Here is a 24,688-nt window from a genome sequence, read left to right as displayed (position 1 = left end):
ACAGTTCAAGAAGAAGAAAGAGAAATTTACAGACAGCTGCTACAGATGGTTACAGGAAAACAGTTTACTGTAGCCAAACCCACCACACATTTTCCTTTGCACCTGTGAGTCACAGAAACATGTTTTAAGAGAATTTAATTCTAAAGTTTGTTTTTTGATATTGAAACTATATTCTTCTTTTGCTAGGTCTCGATGTCTTAGTTCCAATAAGCATACTTTGAAAGATCCACTGTTTAAAAATGGAAACTCTTGTGCTGCTCAGCTCATTGGCTCTGATACATCATCATCTGGATCAGCCAGCATTTTAACTACCCAGGAACAGCTGTCCCACAGTGTATATCCCCTGTCATCTTATACCCCAGATGTTGTTGCATTTGGATCCAAAGATTCTGATCCTCTCTCTCAATCCCGCCATCACCACTCTCTTCCACATCAACCAGATAACTTACCAACTTCAAATACACAATCTGAAGGTAAAATTTGTATCATATAAATATATTTTTAATCCTAATAGCCAATTAACTGTTTATTGACCCTATGTGAAATACAGGGAAACTTGTAATATATGTATAACTTAATATGTAAGATACCTTAGGGACATATAATTCAGTTAACCTTACCATGAGTAAACCTGCAAATAATTTTTTTCTTGCATGGAGATTACAAATGATTTGATATAATATTTTATTTAAAAGACTTGCTGTACAGAGTCTCAAGTCAGAGTATATTCAGACCAATTACTTCAGCACTTTCTCTGTTTCTAGTTCTTTACAATGAAAATTAAGTTTTGAAGTTCTAGGAGATTTGAAACATCAAATAAGTACCTAAGTAAGTATTTGCTATGCAATACTTATGAAACCTTTATAGTGTGTTTGTATATTTTTAAATGGTTGTCAGCAAGCTTTGGAAGCAAAGGAATTTTCTATCTAACTCTCCACTAACCAAAATATTCAGTCTCTAAGCATTCCAGACAGTTCAGGTTTTGCTCTGCTAGGGTTTTTTGATTCCTTAGTTTCTCCCCTTTTTATGTCTGTATTATGTATGTATTAATGGTATATATTTATGTATGTAACTTAATGCAAATTTTAGATTCAGTAGTTAGACATTAGGGATCTTTTGACAGATGGAGTACCAGTCTAAGACTCTTCCTTCCTCTGGTTGTTTTTTTGTTTTTTTGTTTTTCCTTTGGGGGTTAAATTTTTTGTAGTATCATTAGAAAGCTACATATATCCATGAAAATTTGTATTAAATCTTTTTAGGTGATTTACTAAGAACTGTCACCAAAAAAAAAAAAAGCCCAACAAACCTTTTAATCCAAGAAACATACCTTGTATGGGAGATACTTAGATGCAAGCAAACTAGAACAAATATACTAGATTATACTCTTTAATTACTTTTCTTGTACCATTTAGTAAATGCTTTAAATGAGATTATAATCATATTCTTAGAAAAACATGGTTCCTGCCTTTAAAGAGTGTTCAACACAGAAAATAAATGATAGAATGATAAAAATATACTTTTTAGATTTTACTGCTTCTTTTATAATGCTGTTTCTCTTTCTTTTTTCTCTTCTTCTCCTTCCTTCCCTCCCTATCTCCCTCCCTCCCGTCCTCCCTCCCATTCTCTGTCCCCCCACTTCCTTTCTCCCTCTTTCTTTCTCTTATTCAATCCTATGACTTTTAAGAACTTTGTGAAGGCTTTTAAGAAATCTTTCCATGTTCTTATTCCCTGGGAAGAGAAAGCAGGAGCACAGGGAATAAGCACAGCCCAGGAGTAGATGCTAAAAGGCAAATATGCTTGTATTTCAAAGTGACTGTCTTATTTGTCAGTCAGGGTCATCACTGAAATCTCTTTCTGGTCTCAGTGAAAATGGCTCTGCCTCTCTTTCTCTTCCATCTTTATCCTTATGCTAAGTTATGTTGTGGAAATGAAATATAACAATAAGTATGAGAGCTTAGACTATAGATACTTAGAAAGTATAACTTTATGGAATTTTATTAATATGCTCTTGTGTTTCTTTATTTAGGATCAGATTCTGTCATTTTACTCAAAGTGAAAGATTCTCAGACTCCAACTCCCAGGTAAATTTTGGAATAAGTTCATTCTTAGCATATTGGTTTCCCTCTCACTAATCAGTTTCTTCACTAAGAAGTACATAAAATATAAAGTAAAACTGCCTCAACTTAGACCTCTCTCATGTGTCATTTGAACTATTTCAATGACATTCTGATTGGTCCTCCTCTAGTCTCTATTTCATTCTTTATTCCATCTTCCATCATATTCTCTAATCCATTCTTCTACTTTGTTCTTAAATCCATCTTCCATGCTGCAACCAGAGTGATCTTTCTAAAATGCATATCCAATTATTCATTAATTTCCTTCAAGGGTGATTTATCAGACGTGGAATCAAGTCCAAATTCCTTAGTATGGTATTCAAAACTTCATCAACAGGCTTATTTCCATTACCCATTCCTTCCTTTAGCAAATACTTATTGTGAGCCTACTGTGTGCCATATTCTGTTTAGACATTGAGGTTAACAGGAGTGAACAAATGAAGTCCCTGCTCTTAAGGAGCTTACGTTCTAGTTGAGGGGAGGCATGGGGGATAGAAAGTAAACAAATAGACATATGTGCCATATGGTGATAAGTGTGTGGAGGAAAAATAAAGCAAAGTAATACATAGACTAGGGTGAAGGGGCAATAGGGTCATTAGGGCAAGTCCATTAAGTATTTCTCCTAGTGATGATTGGAGAATGAGATGGAAGGAGAAATGGTCTGTTGGGTAAGACTGATTGGGTTATGCTGTGTTAAATTGGAGCCTATTCTCCAAGGCTCAGTTGATTGACTCCCTAGTTTAAATCTCCTACCATTGCCTTTTTTTTTTAATTTTAATTTAATTTTATTTATTAAACATACCAATATACAAACACAAACATTCTTAACATATGATCATTCCATTCTTGATATATAATCAACAACTCATAATACCACATAGTTGTATATTCATCATGATCATTTCTTAGAACATTTGCATCAATTCAGAAAAAGAAAGAGAAAACGAAAAAATTCATACATACCATACCCCTTAACCCTCCCTTTCATTGATCACTAGTATTTCAATCTACTAAATTTATTTTAACATTTGCTCCTCCTATTATTTATTCATTTTTAATCCATATATTTTACTTGTCTCTCGATAAGTTAGATAAAAGGAGCATCAGGCACAAGGCTTTCACAATCACACAGTCACATTGCAAAAGCTATATCATTATACAGTCATCTTCAAGAAACATGGCTACTGGAACACAGCTCTACATTTTTAGGTAGTTCCCTCCAGCCTCTCCACTACGTCTTGACTAACAAGGTGATAGCCATTTAATGCGTAAGAATAACCTCCAGGATAACCTCTCGACTCTGTTTGGAATCTCTCGGCCATTGACAATTTATTTTGTCTCATTTCTCTCTTCCCCCTTTCGACCGAGAAGGTTTTCTCAATCCCTTGATGCTCAGTCTCAGCTCATTCTAGGATTTCAGTCCCATGTTGCCAGGAACGTCCACACCCCTGGGACTCATGTCCCATGTAGAGAGGGGAAGAGCAGTGATTTACTTGTTGTGTTGGCTGAGAGAGAGAGGCCACGTCTGAGCAACAAAAGAGGTTCTCTTGGGGGTGACTCTTAGGCCTAATTTTAAGTAGGCTTAGCCTATCCTTTGCAGAGTTAAGTTTCATATGAACAGCCCCCAAGATTGGGGGCTCAGCCTGTTGCTTGTGAGGATAACAAGAATTCTCCACTTGGGGAAGTTGTATTTTCCCCCTTTCTCACCATTCCCCCAAGGGAACTTTTCCTGCCATTGCCTTTTAATTAAGCTTCAGCAATGAAGACCTACCCTTATTTCCCAGAATATGCCATGCTGTTTCATATCTGTGCTTTGTACATTCTCATCCTTCCTTTTTTTTCATTGTCCATTAAGTAAACTGTTATTTTGCTTTTCAAAATCTGATGCAGGTGTTATTTTTTCTCAGACGCTTTCTCAGAATTCTCCAGATTTTATTTGTTCTTCCCTTCAGCATATCTGCCCCTGTGCCTTGCTCATTACTCATGCCATTACACTTATCACCCAGTGCCAGTCATAGTGCCCAAAATGTGATGAGTGCTTAGTAAATAAATCTTTTTAGCAGTGCATGAATTTCTTAAAGAACCTGAAATGTTCTCTTGAATAGCCCAGGCACACTCATCTTCTCCCTTGGTTTAATGTCTTGGACTACTGAAAGGTACTGTTTAGTAGTAGTAGTAGTAGAAAGAATATATATATATAATCTTTGAAATTGGGCAGACATGGTTTTGGTTTCTAATCCTGGTTTTCTAGACAAATTCAGAAAGACAGACTATCTTTCTGAATATCAATTCCCTTTTTTGTACAGTATGAGTCATAATTCCTTGTTATAAATTATATTGAGGTTTACGTAGTGTGGAGATTATCAAGAGGTTTAGGTAATCTGTAAAGCACCCAGAGCAAAGTTTTACATGTAGAGTGCTAAGTACTCAATAAATAGTTTTAGATATTATTATAACCCTCAATTATATAAAAAATAATGTATAATCTCTTTGGAAAAGCAAATTTCCCCTGCATTTTGCTTTCCTAATCTAGCATATGATTTGATTCATTGAAGAAAAGTGCTTGCCTCTACTTTATTCATTTATTAAATGAATATTTAATATCTGCTGTGTTTCAGGCACTGTTCTAAGTGCAGAGGATACAGCAGTAAACAAAATAGGCAAAAATCCCTATCCTCATTAAGTTTGTATTCTAATAAGGAAGCAGACAAATTTGAATAACATGATTCATAACTATGAAATCCTGGGTAGTTCTTGTTACATCTTTACACTGTGTGATAAATGTGTTCTCATGTTCATTTGTTTTTAGTATTGCATGCTAAATAAATAGCCTTCACAGTGCTTTCCGTGGTTTTCTGCCTTGATTGTTGAATCAGTAGTCCACTGCCCCAAGGGAATAGGCCACTGCTCATGTGTGTTCCCCTCATTAAATTCACTGATAGTCGAGGGGCATAGAACAGAAATTTCACTGCCAAATCCAGCATAAGGATGATTGAGAACACCAATTCTCAAAACTTAGGCTAAGAAGCAAGGAATGCCCTCTGACCCCTTATTCCTGCTCTCACAAGACAGATTGTAGAGATTTAAGAACTAAAGGGACTCTAATTGCCGTATTTTACAAATCCAGAAATTAGGGCCTATGGAGTGATGTGACTTGCTCCAGGTCACAGAGCTAATCAGGGAGAGCGCCATAAATTTCAGGTTTTTTCACTTCTAATTTGATTGCTTTATTTATTCTGTGTATCTAAAAGCTTTCTTTGGAAAAGTGTTCACTCTTTCATTTGTTTCTATGAGAACTCTCTTAGTTAGGGTTGTCAGGGAAGTAAGGAAAATTGAGAACAAAAGGTCCCTAGGACGGTTAAAATGCCTGTCTTTGGGAGGCATTATTCACTTGGGCTAGCACCCCATAGAATAGACTTGGTCCCATAGAATATGGTCCCATAGAATAGAATTGGTGTTTCAGTAATAGAGTTATATCACTCATTTTCTGCTTTGTTTCATTGATTCATTATAGTTTGATCTGGACTATTCTGTAGATGGGGATTTTCAGTATCTACTATGAATTGGAGGAATGTATTTTCAGTCAAGACTGAGAAGGAGAAGTTCAAGAACCCATAAGATCTAAGTAAATCTTTTAAAAACTGTCAATCTGAACCATTTGGGTGAAATTCTAGTTTAAAATAGATCTTGAGAAGTGATGTGCTCTTTCAGATAATGTTGCTCTCATGCAACTAAGGAGCTATGCTAAAATTAATTTTAGCTGAACTTTGAAATTATTACTTTTAGTGGTGGAAATTTCTATATATTTTTTCTCTGTTCATTTGTCACATTTTTCTTTTCCCACCTGTAGCCCTACTTTTTTCCAGGCAGAGCTGTGGATCAAAGAATTGTAAGTCATTTTTTTTTTTTTTGGATCCTTTTTCCTTCTTGCTCACTTTATTTTCGCTTAGAAGAAATCAAACAGTTAACCAATCACCCTGCTAATTTTTCATCAGTAGATAAGTGCCTATTTATTACTTTAAGTAGTTGGGTCTTTAAAATTCTATTTGGAACATTTGTATGGTCAGGTTTATTAATTCTGTAACAATTGTTGAGGCCAACAATTCCAAACAGTTGTTGGAATTGTCAACAAAGCCAAATTGAATTGGAAAAATACTTCAGAGTTACCTATGGGTCTATTACAAATGCCCTAATTACTGTATTAGTAAAATTAATTTATTGAATAATTCATATTTATGGCATTTGCAGAATCATTGAAAGTTTTATTCTTCTAGTTTCAAAACTGACTTTTGAGTTATCTAAACTTCCTGGTCTTACTGATTTTTTATTTTTTAAAAATAAACATATTTATTCTATTTAATCATAGCTATGATATTTGAATTTAAATATTCAAATGGTATTTTCTCCTGTATTGCTTTAATCTTTGGGGTTCATTTCCATTTTTGGATTTCCAGAATGAAACTTCCTTTTCTCTATTGTCTTAGAAGCATTTTCAGAAAAGGACTATGTGATTATAAATATCCATAAAATTCATTTGTTCACATTTAACAGTCAATTAATGTTTTTCAACATTTCAGTGAAATCATAGGATAATTTCAATAATACTATGTGGTTTTACTCTGTGTCTTAAAATACAGAATTTTGGGATAAGTGAGTGCAAGAATTTTAGACTTTCTATATATAAGTTTTATATTTAATGCTCACTTTGCTTCAGTAGTGTACTTGACATTAAGAGGCTAATCGACATTTGTGTCACTTTCCTTTTCATTTCCTAGAACTAGTGTTTATGATTCTCGAGCACGGGAGAGATTGCGCCAAATTGAAGAGCAGAAAGCACTGGCATTACAGCTTCAAAACCAGGTAAAAAAGTGAGATAAAATTAAAACAGCACATTCAAGTTGAAACATTTTTTTGGATTTGGGATCACAGGTGTTGTGATTGCAAAGTTGTGTGGTAGTTTCAGCATTGTATAATAAGCGATACATTTTCTTCATTTGCTCAGTTAATACTCCTCAGTATACATAAGGCAAATAGATTCCTTCATCCCACTTATTCTGAAGTTCTGTATTTCAGAGATTACAGGAACAGGAACATTCAGTACATGATTCAGTAGAATTACATCTTCGTGTACCTCTTGAAAAGGAGGTCCCTGTCACAGTCACCCAAGAAACAGGAAAAAAGGGTCATAAATTAATTGATAGTGAAGATGAATTTCCTGAAATTACAGAGGTAAGTTACATACTATAAATTCCTACACTAGCAAGAAATGAATTCCTTTGTTAGAAAGAATGCTTTGGACAAATTTCAAACAAAAGCAATGGAAATTCTGGTATTAAAATTTTATTGTATGCTGTTGTTTTCATGTATTTTACATCCTGTTCTTGACTATATTTTTAAAGGATATTTTAAAATTGATGAGAAATTATGGGTGGCTTTTTAGTGAATTTGTTGAAAAAGCATTTAGTAGATTTGCATTTCTTTTTTTTTCATTTAAAAGTTTTTTTATTTTGAAATAATGTGAAACTTACAGGAAAGTTGCAAACGTAATACAAAAACAGTGCAAAGAACTCCACTGAACCCCCTAAGCAGTAACCCGTATTTCCCAACTTTTAACATTTGCCACATTTGTTCTCTCTCTCTCTCTTTCTGTCTCTCTCTCTCACCCTACACCCCCCTTTTTCTCTTCTCTCTTTCTTTCTATTAATCTTTTTTATAAACATTTGAAAATAGGTAGTATATATCATGCTTCTTTAACACTTAATACTTCCACGTGTATTTCCTTAGAAAAAAGGATATCCACTTATTTAACCACATTAAATACAATTTTCAAGTCAAGAAATTTAGCATTGATATACAGTTTTATGCCATTTTTTTCACTTGTCCCAATAATATCCTTTTGAGTACTTTCTCTTCCATTTTTAGATCCAGTTATCATCCTGTATTGTATTTCATTGTCATTATCTCTTTAGTCTCACTCCTTTTTTTAAATTATGGTAGCATACGTACAATATAAATCTCCTATCTTAACCACTCCCAAGCATATACAATTCAGTGCTGTTAAACACAGTCACGTTGTGCTACCATCACCACAGTACATTACCAAAACTTTTCAGTCACCCCAAAAAGAAGCCCTGCACCCATAATTGACTCCCCATTTCCTCTTCCCAACCCCACCCTCCCACCTTGATGACCTATATTCTACTTTCTGTCTTAATGATTTGCATATTCTAGTTATTTCATGTAAGTGGAATTATGCAATATTTCTCCTTTTATGTCTTGCTTATTTCAGTCAACTTGATATTTTCATGGTTTGTTCATGTTGAAGCATATATCAGTACATCATTCCTTTTTACAGCCAAATAATATTTCATTGTATGTAAATACCACGTTCTGTCAGTTCGTATCTTGATGTGTACACTTGGGTTGTTTCCACCTTTTGGATATTGTGAATAATGCTGCTATGAACATTGGAGTAAAAATATATGTTTGAATCCCTGCTTTTAATTCTTTTGGGCTTATACCTAGAAGTGGGATTGCTGGGTCATGTGGTAATTTTATGTTTAAATTTTTGAGGAACTGCCGAAGTGTTTTTTACAGCAGCTCATGTGTACTTAATGTGCATATATTATATTTTGACATGAAATAGTAAACTCAGGGTTTTTTTAATTTATTTTTTTAAGACAATAAAAGTACATTTTAGAAAATTTGGCAAATACATAGACATATGTGTACATTTTAATATTATCTGTTCCTTAATCTGTATTTCTCTTTGAAAACCTATCATATAACTGGTATATACATTATCATAGTTGTGCTAGATTCCATATTTTATGTTTAAAAAATGAACGAAATTTTTTTTTCTAGGAAAATAGTGTCTAAAAGACATTATCTTTATTCCCTTTATCTTTTAGGAGAGAAAGTATTCTTTTTATCAGGGAATCATCTGGACCAAGGATATAAAGATTAAAATATAATTAGATCATTTCATGGACTTTGCAAATTTAATAGCAAAAGGTTATTTCAGATTTTAGAAATAATATAAATAATATAAAAAGGGCCTGAATGTTGCCCTGAAAAAGAGAAGGGAAAACAAGATAGGATGGAAGGAAATAATCAGGGAGATTACTAGAAACCAAAATGTTAAGTCAGAAGTAAACAGTTGATTAGTGATAAACATAGTCTGGAGATGGTTATGGTGCCTGATGTGAAATCTTGTTTGCCTGGAGCCATGTATTTTTGAGCTCTGATACCTTTTGGTTTCCTAGGAAATGGAGAAGGAAATAAAGAATGTATTTCGAAATGGGAACCAGGATGAAGTTCTCAGTGAAGCATTCCGCTTAACCATTACACGCAAAGATATTCAAACTCTAAACCATCTGAACTGGCTCAATGATGAGGTAATCTTGCACCCATTTCTTTATGGAAATAGTAAGTGAACAGTTAACATACTATTTCTCAAACTCTGATTCTTGGATGGCTTGAAGCAGAATACCCTCTCTCACAGGCATCTCCATTCTCCTGTATAAGTAAAGGGAATGTGGTGGAGATATGCATTTTTAACAAACATCTCAGTTGACTTTTATGTACTTTAAAGTCTGAGAAACACTTTATTTATCTTTTCTTATATTAAAGATTTGGACAGTGAAGGAGAGGACAGTTATTCACTGTTATTCTCATTCTGTTCAAAGGCACCTGCCCTGCAATTCACATCTTCTGAGCAAATACTTACTAGTTGGCCATGTTATAGCATAAAGGAATACTTTGAGATTTCTGTACTGGAGTCCATTTCTATTTCCCTTTCTACCTCTACTTGTTCTAGGTCACTTAATTTATGAATGACAAGCTTTCTAAAATGCCCTCTACTAATACCTGATTTTTAAAGATTTGCATTGAAGAAGTTGAATTATTGCTAAACATTTGATGTATTGGGGGGAAAGAAACTGTGGTTCTTCTCTCCCACTTCCAATTATTTTTTTAAGTATACTAATTAAAGTATAATCTGATCTGTCCTATTCTTAAACCTGTAGGAAGTTTTATTTCAAAAGGATATTCACACAGTAAAAGAACTGAACTGGGTTGGATATCTCTTCCTAAGTACCTCCTTTCTTGGGCTTACTAGAAGGATCACTGCTGGATCTTCTTGGCATAGTCAGGCTTCACAGCTGTGTAAGATTTTTAGATGCTTGGTATAGTAAACACTAGATAGTAGATACCCATATTCTGTTCTCATAGATGTAGCACCTTCCAAATAATAATACTGGCTAATAGCTATTGAGTATTTACATGCTAGGCTCTATTCCAAGTGTTTTATGTGTTCTTCACATGTAATCTTTGCCACCCTTGAAGGTAAATACTATAGTTCTGTCATGTGCATTTGGTAAATGAAGAAACAAAGCTTAGAAAGATTAAGAAACTTCCCAAGGTCACATTAACTAGTAAGAAGCAGAGCTGGGATTCAGACCCAGGCATATTAAGTCTTAACTGTTATACCATAAGGCCTCAGATTCTAAATTGGACCCCATCTTAGAATCATGTGTATAGAACTTTGGGGCCATAGTTTTGTCTTGCCTGGCTTGTTGATTTTCTTCAAGTCCAACTAGAGTAGTCTTATTCTCTTTCTCACTGGCCAGTTTGTAAGATAAATATTAGAAGCTCATCACTCTCTGAATAACTTATTTAATAAAGAGTGGTAAAGAGGGCACAGTTTGATACTGTCTTGCTTTAAGAGACAACCCTTGCTTCTTTGAGTGGATATTATTAGAACATTGGATCAAATGAGAGAAAGAAAAAAAAAGAGCTCACCAAATGAAAGACCATTAAAAATAAAAATCAAGAATCCACTGATCAAGTGTTTTTTAAAAAAATATTTTTATTGAGAAATCTTCACACACATACATTCCATACATGGTGTATTATCAGTGGCTCATAATATCATCACATAGTTGTGCATTCATCACCATGATAATTTTTCGAACATTTGCATCACTCCAGAAAAAGAAGTAAAAAGAAAAAAACATACCATACTCCTTACCCTTCTCTCTGATTGACCACTAGTATTTCCATCTATATACTTTATTTTACCTTTTGTCCCCCCATTATTAATTAATTAATTAATTAACTTATCCATATTTTTCTACTCATCTGTCCATACCCTGGATAAAAGCATCAGACACAAGGTTTTCAGAATAGCAGTCACATTGTAAAAGTCATATCTTTATTCAAATTTCTTCAAGAATCAGGGTGGGGTGCAAGGGTAGTTCAATGGTAGAATTCTTGCCTGCCATGTGGGAGACCCAGGTTTGATTCCAGGTCCATGCACTTCCCAAAAAACAAGCAAAACAAACAAACATTTAACAAATGGTGCTGTGATAACGGGATACTTACATGGAAAAAAGAATGAAATATGACCCCATCATACGGTGTACAAAACAAAAAAGGATCAAGGCTACTGGAATACAGTTCAAACAATTTCAGCTACTTCCCTGCAGCTACTCCAAAATACAATAAATTAAAAAGGGATATCTAAATAATGTATAAGAATAACCTCCAGGACAACATCTCAACTCCGTTTGAAATCTCTCAGTCACTAAAACTTGATTTTGTCTCATTTCTCTCTTCCTCCTTTTGTCAAGAAGTCTTTCTTAATCCCATAATGCCAAGAGATTTACACCCCTGGGAATCATGTCCCAAGTAGAAGGGATGGAGTTCACTTGCCAAATTGGCTTAGAGAGAGAGAGAGAGGCCACATCTGAGCAACAAGAGAGATTCTCTGGGGGTGACTCTTAGGCCTAATTTTAAATATGCTTAGCCTGTCCTTTGCAGAAATAAGTTTCATAGGGGCAAACCCCAAGATCGAGAACTTGGCCTATTGATTTGGTCGCCCCTACTGCTTGCAAGAATATCAGAAATTCTCCAAATGGGGAAGTTGAATATTTCCTCCTTTCTCCCTAGTCCCCTGCAGGGACTTTGCAAATACTTTTTTATTCACTGCCAAAATTACTCTGGGATATGTCAGGGCATCACACTACTAAACTGGACAAACCAACAAGATCTCATGCCCTATTCAAGATTCCATGTACTTATGGTGCTCAGCTGAACTTGATCAAATGTTTTTGATATGGAGCCATTAATTTATGGTCTCTTGACATTTTTTTGCCTGCCCGTCCTGAAGGGGTGGAAGTCAGGGGTGGGAGTCAGTTATTCTAACGCTGTTGCAACTTTTGTTATAAATTATGCAAAATCTTCTAGGGGGCAGCAGTGAGTAGGATATGAGTTGAGTGCTGTTTGGTGTGGTAGTTAGTTACCTCAGTGAAATAAATGTTACAGAGGCAGCATTTATCAGGACATATTTTCCATTCCTTAGACCCATCAGAGACTGGATTTTTAGCAAGCAGTGTTAATGGAAATTACATTATTTAAAGGAGATAAGAAGAAGGAACAATTCCTTGTCTATTATATCCCTGCCATACCTCCCCATAACTTTTTTAGGAAATGCTTATCTTTTCAGTTCAAAATAATGTTAACTTGAAAGCAGGTGTCAATTCACATGTTCATAATGGTGATGAGAACTATTTTTTTTTTTAACTTTTTTTCATTGTAAAATATAACCTATATTCAAAGCAAAGAAAGAAAAAGCAGTTCTTTTCAAAGCACACTTCCACAAGTAGTTACAGAACAGATCCCAGAGTTTGTCATGGGCTACTTTTCCATCATCTCAGATTTTTCACTGGAGCTGCTCCCAAACACTAGAGGCTAGAAGGAATATTAATATAATGATTCAGCAGCCATACTCTTGTTAAATACCATTTTCTCTATATCTCTTCCTTCTCCTTTAATCCTTCTCCCAATCTTTAGGGATCTTTAGGCAATACACATTCTGACTTTTTCATGTTGAGAAGGGGTGTCCACGTGAAAGGATGGGAGGATGTAATTAATTGATAATCTTGTACAGGCTGGTCCCTTTGAGTTTCAGGATTTATCTGACCTAGGAACCCTCTGAGAATTATATGTTCCAGGAAGGCAAACCTAGTGCACAAAACCTTTATAGAATCTGAGTTCAAGCCCTAGGTGTTCTTAAGAGTCAACAGAAGTGATACTGATTGGAGTTTAGCAAACCATGGCAATTAGAACTATCTAACTGAAGCTTGCGTAAGAGAAGTCTCCAGAATAGCCTCTTAACTCCATTTGATCTCTCTTGGCCATTGATGTCTTATTTTGTTACACTTCTTTTCCCCCTTTGGGTCAGGAAAGAGTTGCCGATGCCATCGTGTCAGGACCAAAGCTATCTCTGGGAGTCACACCTCATTGTCAGGGAGATTCCCATCCCTGAATGGCTTCTACCACAGTGGGGACAATAACCATTCTCCTTGCAGAGTTGGACTTAGAGAGAGCGAGAGCCTAACTAAGCCATCTCTGAGCAACAAAGAGGCTTCCTGGAAACAAGATGAGAACTATTTTTTTTTTTATTTTTTTAATAATTTTTTAAAAATTACAAAAAAGAAACACATTCTTAATATATGCTCATTCCATTCTACATACATCATCAGTAATTCACAATATCATCACATTGTTGCATATTCATCATCATGATCATTTCTTAGAACATTTGCATCAATTCAGGAAAAGAAATAAAAAGACAACAGAAAAATAAAACGAGAACAGAAAGAAAAATTTACATGCCATACCCCTTACCCCTCCCTTTCATTGATCACTAGCATTTCAAACTAAATTTATTTTAACATTTGTTCCCCCTATTATTTATTTTTATTCCATATATTCTACTCTTCTGTTGACAAGGTAGATAAAAGGAACATGAGACACAAGGTTTTCACAATCACACAGTCACATTGTGAAAGCTCTATCATTATACAATCATCATCAAGAAACATGGCTACTAGAACACAGCTCTACATTTTCAGGCAGTTCCCTCCAGCCTCTCCATTACATCTTGAATAACAATGTGATACCTACTTAATGCATAAGAATAGCCTCCAGAATAACCTCTCCACTCTTGTTTGGAATCTCTCAGCCATTGACACTTTGTCTCATTTCACTCTTCCCCCTTTTGGTCAAGAGGGTTTACAAGATGAGAACTATTTTTAAAAGCATTCTTTCTAAAGTACCAAAAACACTTTTCAGGCTTTCATAGTTATTGCCCTTGGGAAGCTAACATTATGATGAGATATTAGTAGATATCATTAAGTACTGATAAACGTTTACTTCTTTTTATCAGTCATGGGCTCTCATTTATTTTTTTTTAAATATTACTGAGAAATCTTCACACGTATAGTCCATCCATGGCATATAATCAGTGGCTCACAATATCATCAAATAGTTTTGTATTCAACCCTGTGATCATTTTTAGAACATTTACATCACTCCAGAAAAAGAAATAAAAAGAAAAAATTCACACATCCCATATTCCTTAACCCTCCCTTTCATTGACTGCTGTGTTTTGATCTACAGTAGTATTTCAGTCCACCCAATTTTTTTTTTTTTACCCCTTATCCCTTTATCATTTATTTATTTATTTTTCCTTATTTTCTTAATCATCTATTCCTGGATAAAAAGAGCAGCGGACACAAGGTTTTTACAATCACATGGTCACATTGTAAAAGCTATATACTTATGCAGTTGCTTTAAGAATTAAGGCTACTGGAAAATAATTCAACAGTTCCAGGTGCTTCCCTCTAGCCACTCCAATGCACCACAAACTAAAATGGGATATCTATATAATGCATAAGAATAACCTCCAGGATAACCTCTTGACTCTGTTTGAAATCTCTCAACCATTGACACTTTATTTTCTCTCATTTCTCTCTTCACCCTTTTGGTCAAGAAGGCTTTCTCAGTCCCATGATGCCAGATCCCAGCTCATCCCCAGAGTCCTATCCCATGTTGCTGGGGAGATTTACACCCTTGGGAGTCATGTTCCACGTAGAGGGGAAGGCAGTATGTTCACTGAGAGAGGGAGACCACATCTGAACAACGAAAATGGTTCTCCAAAAAAAGAAAAAAAAATGGTTCTCTGGGGGTGACTTTTAGAAATAGTTGTAAGTAGCCTTAGCTTCTCCTTTGCAGAAATAAGTTTCATACTGTTGAACCCCAAGATCGAGGACTCAGCTTATTGAATTGGTTGTCCCCACTGCTTGTGAGAATATCAGGTATTCCCCAGATGGGAAAGTTTAATATTTCCTCATTTCTCTGTAGTTCCCCAAGGGAACTTTGCAAATATGTTTTTGTTCTCCGCCCAGATTTCTCTGAGGTATATTGGGACATCACACTAATCTGTACAAATAGCAGAATTTCATGCCCTATTCAAGATTCCATGTGTTCTAGTTTGCTAGCTGCCGGAATACAATATACCAGAATCAGAATGGCTTTTAAAAAGGGGAAATTTAATAAGTTGCTAAGACAGAGAAAATGTCCCAATTGAAACATGTCTATAAAAATGTCCAGTCTAAGGCATCCAGGGAAAGATGCCTTGGTTCAAGAAGCCGATGAAGTTCAGGGTTTCTTTCTCAAGTGAGAAGGCGCATAGTGAACACAGTCAGAGTTTCTTTCTCATCTGGAAAGGCACATGGTGAACACATCAGGGTTCCTGTCTCATCTGGAAGGACACATGACGAACAGAGCATTATCTGCTATCTTCTTCTCCTGGCTTCCTATTTCATGAAGCTCCCCGGGAGGCATTTTCCTTCTTCATCTCCAAAAGTCGCTAGCTGGTGGACTCGGGTTCTCGTGGCTATGTCATTCTGCTCTGCTCTCTCTGAACCTCCTCCTTTCTCCAAAATGTTTCCTCTTTTATAGGACTCCAGAAACTAATCAATACCCACCTGAATGGGTGGAGAAATGTCGTCACCTAATCCAGTTTATTAATTAACGGAAAAAAAGAAATTAACCCAACATTTAGAAATCATACCATTCTACATATGCAATCAGTAATTCTTTTTTTCCCCTCTGGAATCTTATTTGTATTCTTGTATTCAAAAATTTTTCCCACTTACTGGTCACATTAAAAACCAACAACTACATCATTACTTCCTGTGTTTTACTTCTGTAGAACTATACTTGTTACTATTCTAAGTTTTTGAAAATTGCAGTTAATATTTCAGAAGAAACTCAGATGCCATGTTTCATATTTAATAAGATTTTTCCATTTTAATGCAGAAAATCTCTAAATCAGTTTCAAATTACAAGCATCAGGAAAAGTCTGTTAGAAACAATCAGAATAAAAGCTAATATTCTATTTTATATTCAAAGCACTTGAGAAAGCATTTTTGACAATTACAAAAGTTTAACAAAAATGTTAACATTAAGAATGTACAAGACCCAATTATTATATCACAGTAAAAAAAGGCCTTTTGGAGAGGGGACACATGGAAGCAATCGATTTCTCTGCTGAACATAACCATTACTTATACTCGTTCCAAGGCTTCTAACATGATGATACTATTTCCTCGTATTACCACCATTCCAATATTGTTCTGTTGTCCACTAGTTGCCATCTCCACACATTCATCAATCACAAGATTCATAAAGGGATCAGATCCTCGCAATATCCCTTGGACATGTCTGCCACCATTTAACTTCAACGATAACTTCTTGTCCATAAATTTTTTCAACTCTGCTGGATGAGCTTTGCTCATGGTGTCTACTCTGCAGGTTCAGTGCTGCCTCAAGTTGGTATTCGCGGCCGCCCTCTCGTTCCCGCGATCCACAATCAGTAATTCTTAACATCATCACATAGATGCATGATCATGGTTTCTTAGTACATTTGCATCAGTTTAGAAGAACTAGCATCACAACAGAAAAAGATATAGAATGTTAATATAGAGAAAAAAAATAAAAGTAATAATAATAGTAAAAAAAAAAAAAAACCTATAGCTCAGATGCAGCTTCATTCAGTGTTTTAACATGATTACTTTACAATTAGGTATTATTATTGTGCTGTCCATTTTTGAGTTTTTGTATCTAGTCCTGCTGCACAGTCTGTATCCCTTCAGCTCCAATTACCCATTATCTTACCCTGTTTCTAACTCCTGCTGGACTCTGTTACCAATGACATATTCCAAGTTTATTCTCGAATGTCGGTTCACATCAGTGGGACCATACAGTATTTGTCCTTTAGTTTTTGGCTAGACTCACTCAGCATAATGTTCTCTAGGTCCATCCATGTTATTACATGCTTCATAAGTTTATCCTGTCTTAAAGCTGCATAATATTCCATCGTATGTATATACCACAGTTTGTTTAGCCACTCATCTGTTGATGGACATTTTGGCTGTTTCCATCTCTTTGCAATTGTAAATAACGCTGCTATAAACATTGGTGTGCAAATGTCCACTTGTGTCTTTGCCCTTAAGTCCTTTGAGTAGATACCCAGCAATGGTATTGCTGGGTCGTATGGCAATTCTATATTCAGCTTTTTGAGGAACCGCCAAAATGCCTTCCACAGTGGTTGCACCATTTGACATTCCCACCAACAGTGGATAAGTGTGCCTCTTTCTCCGCATCCTCTCCAGCACTTGTCATTTTCTGTTTTGTTGATAATGGCCATTCTGGTGGGTGTGAGATGATATCTCATTGTGGTTTTGATTTGCATTTCTCTGATGGCCAGGGACATTGAGCATCTCTTCATGTGCCTTTTGGCCATTTGTATTTCCTCTTCTGATAGGTGTCTGTTCAAGTCTTTTTCCCATTTTGTAATTGGGTTGGCTGTCTTTTTGTTGTTGAGTTGGACAATCTCTTTATAAATTCTGGATACTAGACCTTTATCTGATATGTCATTTCCAAATATTGTCTCCCATTGTGTAGGCTGTCTTTATACTTTCTTGATGAAGTTCTTTGATGTACAAAAGTGTTTAATTTTGAGGAGCTCCCATTTATTTATTTCCTTCTTCAGTGCTCTTGCTTTAGGTTTAAGGTCCATAAAACCACCTCCAATTGTAAGTTTCATAAGGTATCTCCCTACATTTTCCTCTAACTGTTTTATGGTCTTAGACCTAATGTTTAGATCTTTGATCCATTTTGAGTTAACTTTTGTATAGGGTGTAAGATACGGGTCTTCTTCATTCTTTTACATATGAATATCCAGTTCTCTAGGCACCATTTATTGAAGAGACTGTTCTGTCCCAGGTGAGTTGGCTTGACTGCCTTATCAAAGATCAAATGTCCATAGATGAGAGGGTCTATATCTGAGCACTCTATTCGATTCCATTGGTCAATATATCTATCTTTATGCCAATACCATGCTGTTTTGACCACTGTGGCTTCATAATATCCCTTAAAGTCAGGCAGCACAAGACCTCCAGTTTCGTTTTTTTTTCCTCAAGATGTTTTTAGCAATTCGGGGCATCCTGCCCTTCCAGATAAATTTGCTTATTGGTTTTTCTATTTCTGAAAAACAAGTTGTTGGGATTTTGATTGGTATTGCATTGAATCAGTAAATCAATTTAGGTAGGATTGACATCTTAACTGTATTTAGTCTTCCAATTCATGAACACGGTATGCCCTTCCATCTATTCAGGTCTTCTGTGATTTCTTTTAGCAGTTTTTTTGTAGTTTTCTTTATATAGGTTTTTTTGTCTCTTTAGTTAAATTTATTCCTAGGTATTTTATTTTTTTAGTTGCAATTGTAAATGGAATTCGTTTCTTGATTTCCCCCTCCGCTTGTTCATTGCTAGTGTATAGAAATGCTACAGATTTTTGAATGTTGATCTTGTAACCTGCTACTTTGCTGTACTCATTTATTAGCTCTAGTAGTTTTGTTGTGGATTTTTCCGGGGTTTCGACGTATAGTATCATATCGTCTGCAAGCAGTGATAGTTTTACTTCTTCCTTTCCAATTTTGATGCCTTGTATTTCTTTTTCTTGTCTAATTGCTCTGGCTAGAACCTCCAACACAATGTTGAATAATAGTGGTGATAGTGGACATCCTTGTCTTGTTCCTGATCTTAGGGGGAAAGGTTTCAATTCTTCCCCATTGAGGATGATATTAGCTGTGGGTTTTTCATATATTCCCTCTATCATTTTAAGGAAGTTCCCTTGTATTCCTATCTTTTGAATCTTGTCAAATGCCTTCTCTGCATCAATTGAGATGATCATGTGATTTTTCTGCTTTGATTTGTTGATATGGTGTATTACATTAATTGATTTTCTTATGTTGAACCATCCTTGCATACCTGGGATGAACCCTACTTGGTCATGATGTATAATTCTTTTAATGTATTGTTGGATACGATTTGCTAGAATTTTATTGAGGATTTTTGCATCTATATTCATTAGAGAGATTGGTCTGTAGTTTTCTTTTTTTGTAATATCTTTGCCTGGTTTTGGTATGAGGGTGATGTTGGCTTCATAGAATGAATTAGGTAGTTTTCCCTCCACTTCGATTATGTTGAAGAGTTTGAGGAGAGTTGGTACTAATTCTTTCTGGAATGTTTGATAGAATTCACATGTGAAGCCGTCTGGTCCTGGACTTTTCTTTTTAGGGAGCTTCTGAATGACTAATTCAATCTTTTTACTTGTGATTGGTTTGTTGAGGTCATCTATTTCTTCTTGAGTCAAAGTTGGTTGTTCATGTCTTTCCAGGAACCCATCCATTTCATCTAAATTGTTGTATTTATTAGCGTAAAGTTGTTCATAGTATCCTGTTATTACCTCCTTTATTTCTGTGAGGTCAGTAGTTATGTCTCCTCTTCCATTTCTGATCTTATTTATTTGCATCCTCTCTCTTCTTCTTTTTGTCAGTCTTCATAAGGGCCCATCAATCTTATTGATTTTCTCATAGAACCAACTTCTGGTCTTATTGATTTTCTCTATTGTTTTCATGTTTTCAATTTCATTTATTTCTGCTCTGATCTTTGTTATTTCTTTCCTTTTGCTTGCTTTGGGATTAGTTTGCTGTTCTTTCTCCAGGTCTTCCAAGTGAACAGTTAATTCCTGCATTTTTGCCTTTTCTTCTTTTCTGATATAGGCATTTAGGGCAATAAATTTCCCTCTTAGCACTGCCTTTGCTGCATCCCATAGGTTTTGATATGTTGTGTTTTCATTTTCATTCACCTCGAGGTATTTACTAATTTCTCTTGCAATTTCTTCTTTGACCCACTCGTTGTTTAAGAGTGTGTTGTTGACCCTCCACGTATTTGTGAATTTTCTGGCACTCCGCCTATTATTGATTTCCAACTTCATTCCTTTATGATCCAAGAAAGTGTTGTGTATGATTTCAATCTTTTTAAATGTGTTAAGACTTGCTTTGTGACCCAGCATATGGTCTATCTTTGAGAATGATCCATGAGCACTCGAGAAAAAGGTGTATCCTGCTGTTGTGGGATGTAATGTCCTATAAATGTCTGTTAAGTCTAGCTCATTTATAGTAATATTCAGATTCTCTATTTCTTTATTGATCCTCTGTCTAGATGTTCTGTCCATTGATGAGAGTGGTGAATTGAAGTCTCCAACTATTATGGTATATGTGTCTGTTTCCCTTTTCAGTGTTTGCAGTGTATTCCTCACGTATTTTGGGGCATTATGGTTCGGTGCGTAAATATTTATGAGTGTTATGTCTTCTTATTTAATTGTTCCTTTTATTAGTAGATAGTGTCCTTCTTTGTCTCTTTTAACTGTTTTACATTTGAAGTCTAATTTGTTGGATATTAGTATAGCCACTCCTGCTCTTTTCTGGTTGTTATTTGCATGAAATATCGTTTCCCAACCTTTCACTTTCAACCTGTGTTTATCTTTGGGTCTAAGATGTGTTTCCTATAGACAGCATATGGAAGGATCCTGTTTTTTAATCCATTCTGCCAGTCTATGTCTTTTGATTGGGGAATTCAGTCCATTAACATTTAGTGTTATTACTGTTTGGATAATATTTTCCTCTAACATTTTGCCTTTTGTATTATATATATCATATCTGACTTTCCTTCTTTCTACACTCTTCTCCATACCTCTCTCTTCTGTCTTTTTGGTTCTGACTCTAGTGCTCCCTTTAGTATTTCTTGCAGAGCTGGTCTCTTGGTCACAAATTCTCTCAGTGACTTTTTGTCTGAGAATGTTTTAATTTCTCCCTCATTTTTGAAGGACAATTTTGCCTGGATATAGGAGTCTTGATTGGCAGTTTTTCTCTTTTAGTAATTTAAATATATCATCCCACTGTCTTCTAGCTTCCATGGTTTCTGCTGAGAAATCTACACATAGCCTTATTGGGTTTCCCTTGTATGTGATGGATTGTTTTTCTCTTGCTGCTTTCAAGATCCTCTCTTTCTCTTTGACCTCTGACATTCTAATTAGTAAGTGTCTTGGAGAACGCCTATTTGGGTCTAATCTCTTTGGGGTGCGCTGCACTTCTTGGATCTGTAATTTTAGGTCTTTCATAAGAGTTGGGAAATTTTCAGAGATAATTTCTTCCATTAGTTTTTCTCCTCCTTTTCCCTTCTCTTCTCCTTCTGGGACACCCACAACACGTATATTTGTGCGGTTCATACTGTCCTTCAGTTCCCTGATCCCTTGTTCAAATTTTTCCATTTTTTTCCCTATAGTTTCTGTTTCTTTTTGGAATTCAAATGTTCCATCCTCCAAATCACTAATTCTATCTTCTGTCTCTTTAAATCTGTCATTGTAGGTATCCATTGTTTTTTCCATCTTTTCTACTTTATCCTTCACTTCCATAAGTTCTGTGATTTGTTTTTTTCCGTTTTTCTATTTCTTCTTTTTGTTCAGCCCATGTCTTCTTCATGTCCTCCCTCAATTTATCGATTTCGTTTTTGAAGAGGTTTTCCATTTGTGTTCGTATATTCAGCATTAGTTGTCTCAGCTCCTGTATCTCATTTGAACTATTGGTTTGTTCCTTTGACTGGGCCATATTTTCAATTTTCTGAGCATGATCCGTTATCTTCTGCTGGCGTCTGGGCATTTAGTCAGATTTCCCTGGGTGTTGGACCCAACAGGTTGAAAGGTTTTTCTGTGAAATCTCTGGGTTCTGTTTTTCTTATCCTGCCCAGTAGGTGGCGCTCGTGGCACACGTTTGTCTGCGGGTCCCACCAGTAAAAGGTGCTGTGGGTCTTCCAGCCCTGGAAAACTCTTGCCGTGGGGGAGGCTCGCCAGCCGTAACGGCCTGGTAGAGTGCCAGCCGGCCCGGGGATCCGAACGTGGGGAGGGTTACCGGCCGCCACAGCACGGGAGAGCGTCCGGCCGAATTAGCTAGTCGGCCCAGGGCACCAAGCATGGCGGGAGGGCGCCAGCCGCCGCTGCCCGGGAGAGTGCACCGTTCCCAGCCGGACCGGGAAGTCACGTGCTTGAAAGGGACCCCGGTCACTGTTCTCCGCGGCCTGGGGATCTCCAATCCAATTCTCTCAGTTGGTCTGGGGGCCCACGCGTGGGGGTCGCCAGCCGCCGCGGCCCAAGGGAACCGCCTGTCCAATTCCCCCAGCTGGCCCGGGAAGGAGGAAGGGATGGACTCCGGCCGCTCGCCGCCCCAGTCCGGGAAAACCCGTGCCCCTCGGCGATCTCACTGGAGCGGGTTCTCCCAGCCAGTCAGCCGTTCCAGGATGGTGTACGCTGTCTTCTTGATGTCTGTCGAGGCTCCGGGAGCTGCTCTGTATCGTCTCCACTCCCCCAGCAGCTGTTCTTGGGAAAGGCTCCTCTTATATCCTTTTGATTTCTGTGGGTGTTAGTAATGTCCTGCTTTTCTTTTCTTATTTTAGTAATTTGCATCCTCTCTCTTTTTTCTTTATTAGTATCGCTAAAGATTTATTGATTTTATTGGTCTTTCCTTGAACCAACTTTTGGTTTCATTGATTCTTGCTATCTTTTTTTTAGTTATCTTTCATAATCTCCACTCTAATCTTTATTAATACCTTCCTTCTGTTTGCCTTGAGTTTAGTTTTCTCTTCTTTATTCAGATTCTACCGTTGTGAGGTTAGGTCTTTGATTTGAGATCTTTTTTCTTTTGCAGTGTAGGCACTTAGAGCTATAAATTTCCCTCTCAGCACTGCCTTAGCTGCATCCCATAAGTTTTGATGTATTTTAGTTTTTTTTGCATTTGTCTCAAGATCGTCCTGGTTTCCTTTGTGATTTCTTCCTGTGACTCATTGGTTGTTTAAGAGTCCGTTCTTTAAATTCCACGTATTTGTGAATTTTCCTTTTCTTTTGGTTATTCATTTCTAACTTCATTCCTTTGTAATTCTAGAAGATATCTTGAATGATTTCAGTATTTTTTAATTTGTTGAGACTTGTTGTGTGGCCTAACATATAATCTATACTGGAGACTTATCCATGTGCAACTAGAGACAAATGTGTATTCAACTGCTGTTGGGTGAAGTGTTCTATATATATCTGTTAGGTCTGGGTGATTAATAGAATCTTTTATTTCCTTATGACCTTCCTTCAGTCTACATGTTCTATCCATTATTGAAAGTGATATGTTGATTCCCTAGCTATTAGGGAAATCCAAACCACAATGAGATATCATCTCATACCCACCAGAATGGCCATTATCAATAAAACAGAAAACAACAAGTGTAAGAGAGTATGTGGAGAAAGAGACACACTTATCCACTGTTGGTGGGAATGTCAAATGGTACAACCACTGTGGAAGGCCATTTGGCTATTCCTCAGGAAGCTAAGTATAGAATTGCCATATGATCTGGCAATACCATTACTAGGTATCTACTCAGAGGATATGAGGGCAAAGACATAAATGGAAATTTGCACACCAGTGTTTATAGCAACATTATTTACAGTTGCCAAGAGATGGAAATAGCCCAGATGTCCATCAACAGGCAAGTGGCTAAACAAGCTATGTTATATACATATGATGGAATGTTGTGCAGCTGTAAGGCTGAATAAAGTTATGAAGTACATAACAACATGGATGGACCTTAAGAACATTATGCGAACTAAAATTAGAAACAAAAGGACGAATATTGTATGGTCTCACTGATATGAACTAACATTAATGAATGAAGTTGGATGATTTCAGTTAAGAACAGAGGTCATCAGGAGATAGAAATAGGGTAAATATTGGGTAATTAGAACTGAAGGGATACAGATTGTGCAACAGGACTGATTGTAAAAATTGAGAAATAGCACAGTATGCCCTAACTGTAATACAATAATGTTGAAACACTGAATGTGCGAATGATAGAGGGAGGAGGCCTGGGCACACAAAGGAAATCAGAAGGAAAGATACATGATAAAGACTGAGATGGTATAATCTAGGAATGCCTAGAGTATATAATAATGGTGACTAAATGTACAAATTTAAAATTGTTTTTGCATGAGGAAGAACAAAGGAATGTCAGTACTGCAGGGTGCTGAAAATAGATGGTAATTAATTTTTTAAAACTTTAACTTATGTGTGAGACTAAAGCAAAAAATATGTTTATTTGATACGAAATTTATATTTTGACTTGTGCGTTTCCTAATATACCTTATGTGGACAGTTTAATTGAAGACCATAAGTACACGGAACCTTGAGTAGGGAATGAGATTTTGTGGGTTTGTCCAGAGTGATGCCTCGATAAATCCCAGAAGGATTTGAGCAGTGAGTAAAAAAGTATTTGCAAAGTCCC

At 36.2% G+C, this 24,688-nt stretch overlaps 1 protein-coding gene and 1 pseudogene across 3 annotated transcripts in view; one reads left to right on the top strand and one right to left on the bottom strand.

Moving 5' to 3' along the window:
• The window catches only part of SENP1 (SUMO specific peptidase 1), a 118,453-nt gene that overhangs the window by 67,173 nt on the left and 26,592 nt on the right, over nt 1–24,688 (top strand). For all 3 annotated transcript variants that reach the window (XM_077170694.1, XM_077170695.1, XM_077170693.1), the window contains 7 exons: nt 1–104; nt 187–473; nt 2,027–2,081; nt 5,965–6,003; nt 6,890–6,974; nt 7,188–7,343; nt 9,380–9,511. In XM_077170694.1, coding sequence (XP_077026809.1) covers nt 1–104; nt 187–473; nt 2,027–2,081; nt 5,965–6,003; nt 6,890–6,974; nt 7,188–7,343; nt 9,380–9,511 — 858 coding nt within the window. The remainder of the gene's footprint in view (nt 105–186; nt 474–2,026; nt 2,082–5,964; nt 6,004–6,889; nt 6,975–7,187; nt 7,344–9,379; nt 9,512–24,688) is intronic.
• LOC143691750 (small nuclear ribonucleoprotein G pseudogene) lies at nt 16,155–16,825 on the bottom strand (annotated as a pseudogene).

Source organism: Tamandua tetradactyla, chromosome 7 (genome assembly GCF_023851605.1).
Source record: "Tamandua tetradactyla isolate mTamTet1 chromosome 7, mTamTet1.pri, whole genome shotgun sequence".
NCBI lineage: Eukaryota > Metazoa > Chordata > Mammalia > Pilosa > Myrmecophagidae > Tamandua > Tamandua tetradactyla.
The sequence above is the reverse complement of the archived record's forward strand: the minus strand, read 5'-3'. Positions and strand labels throughout refer to the sequence as shown.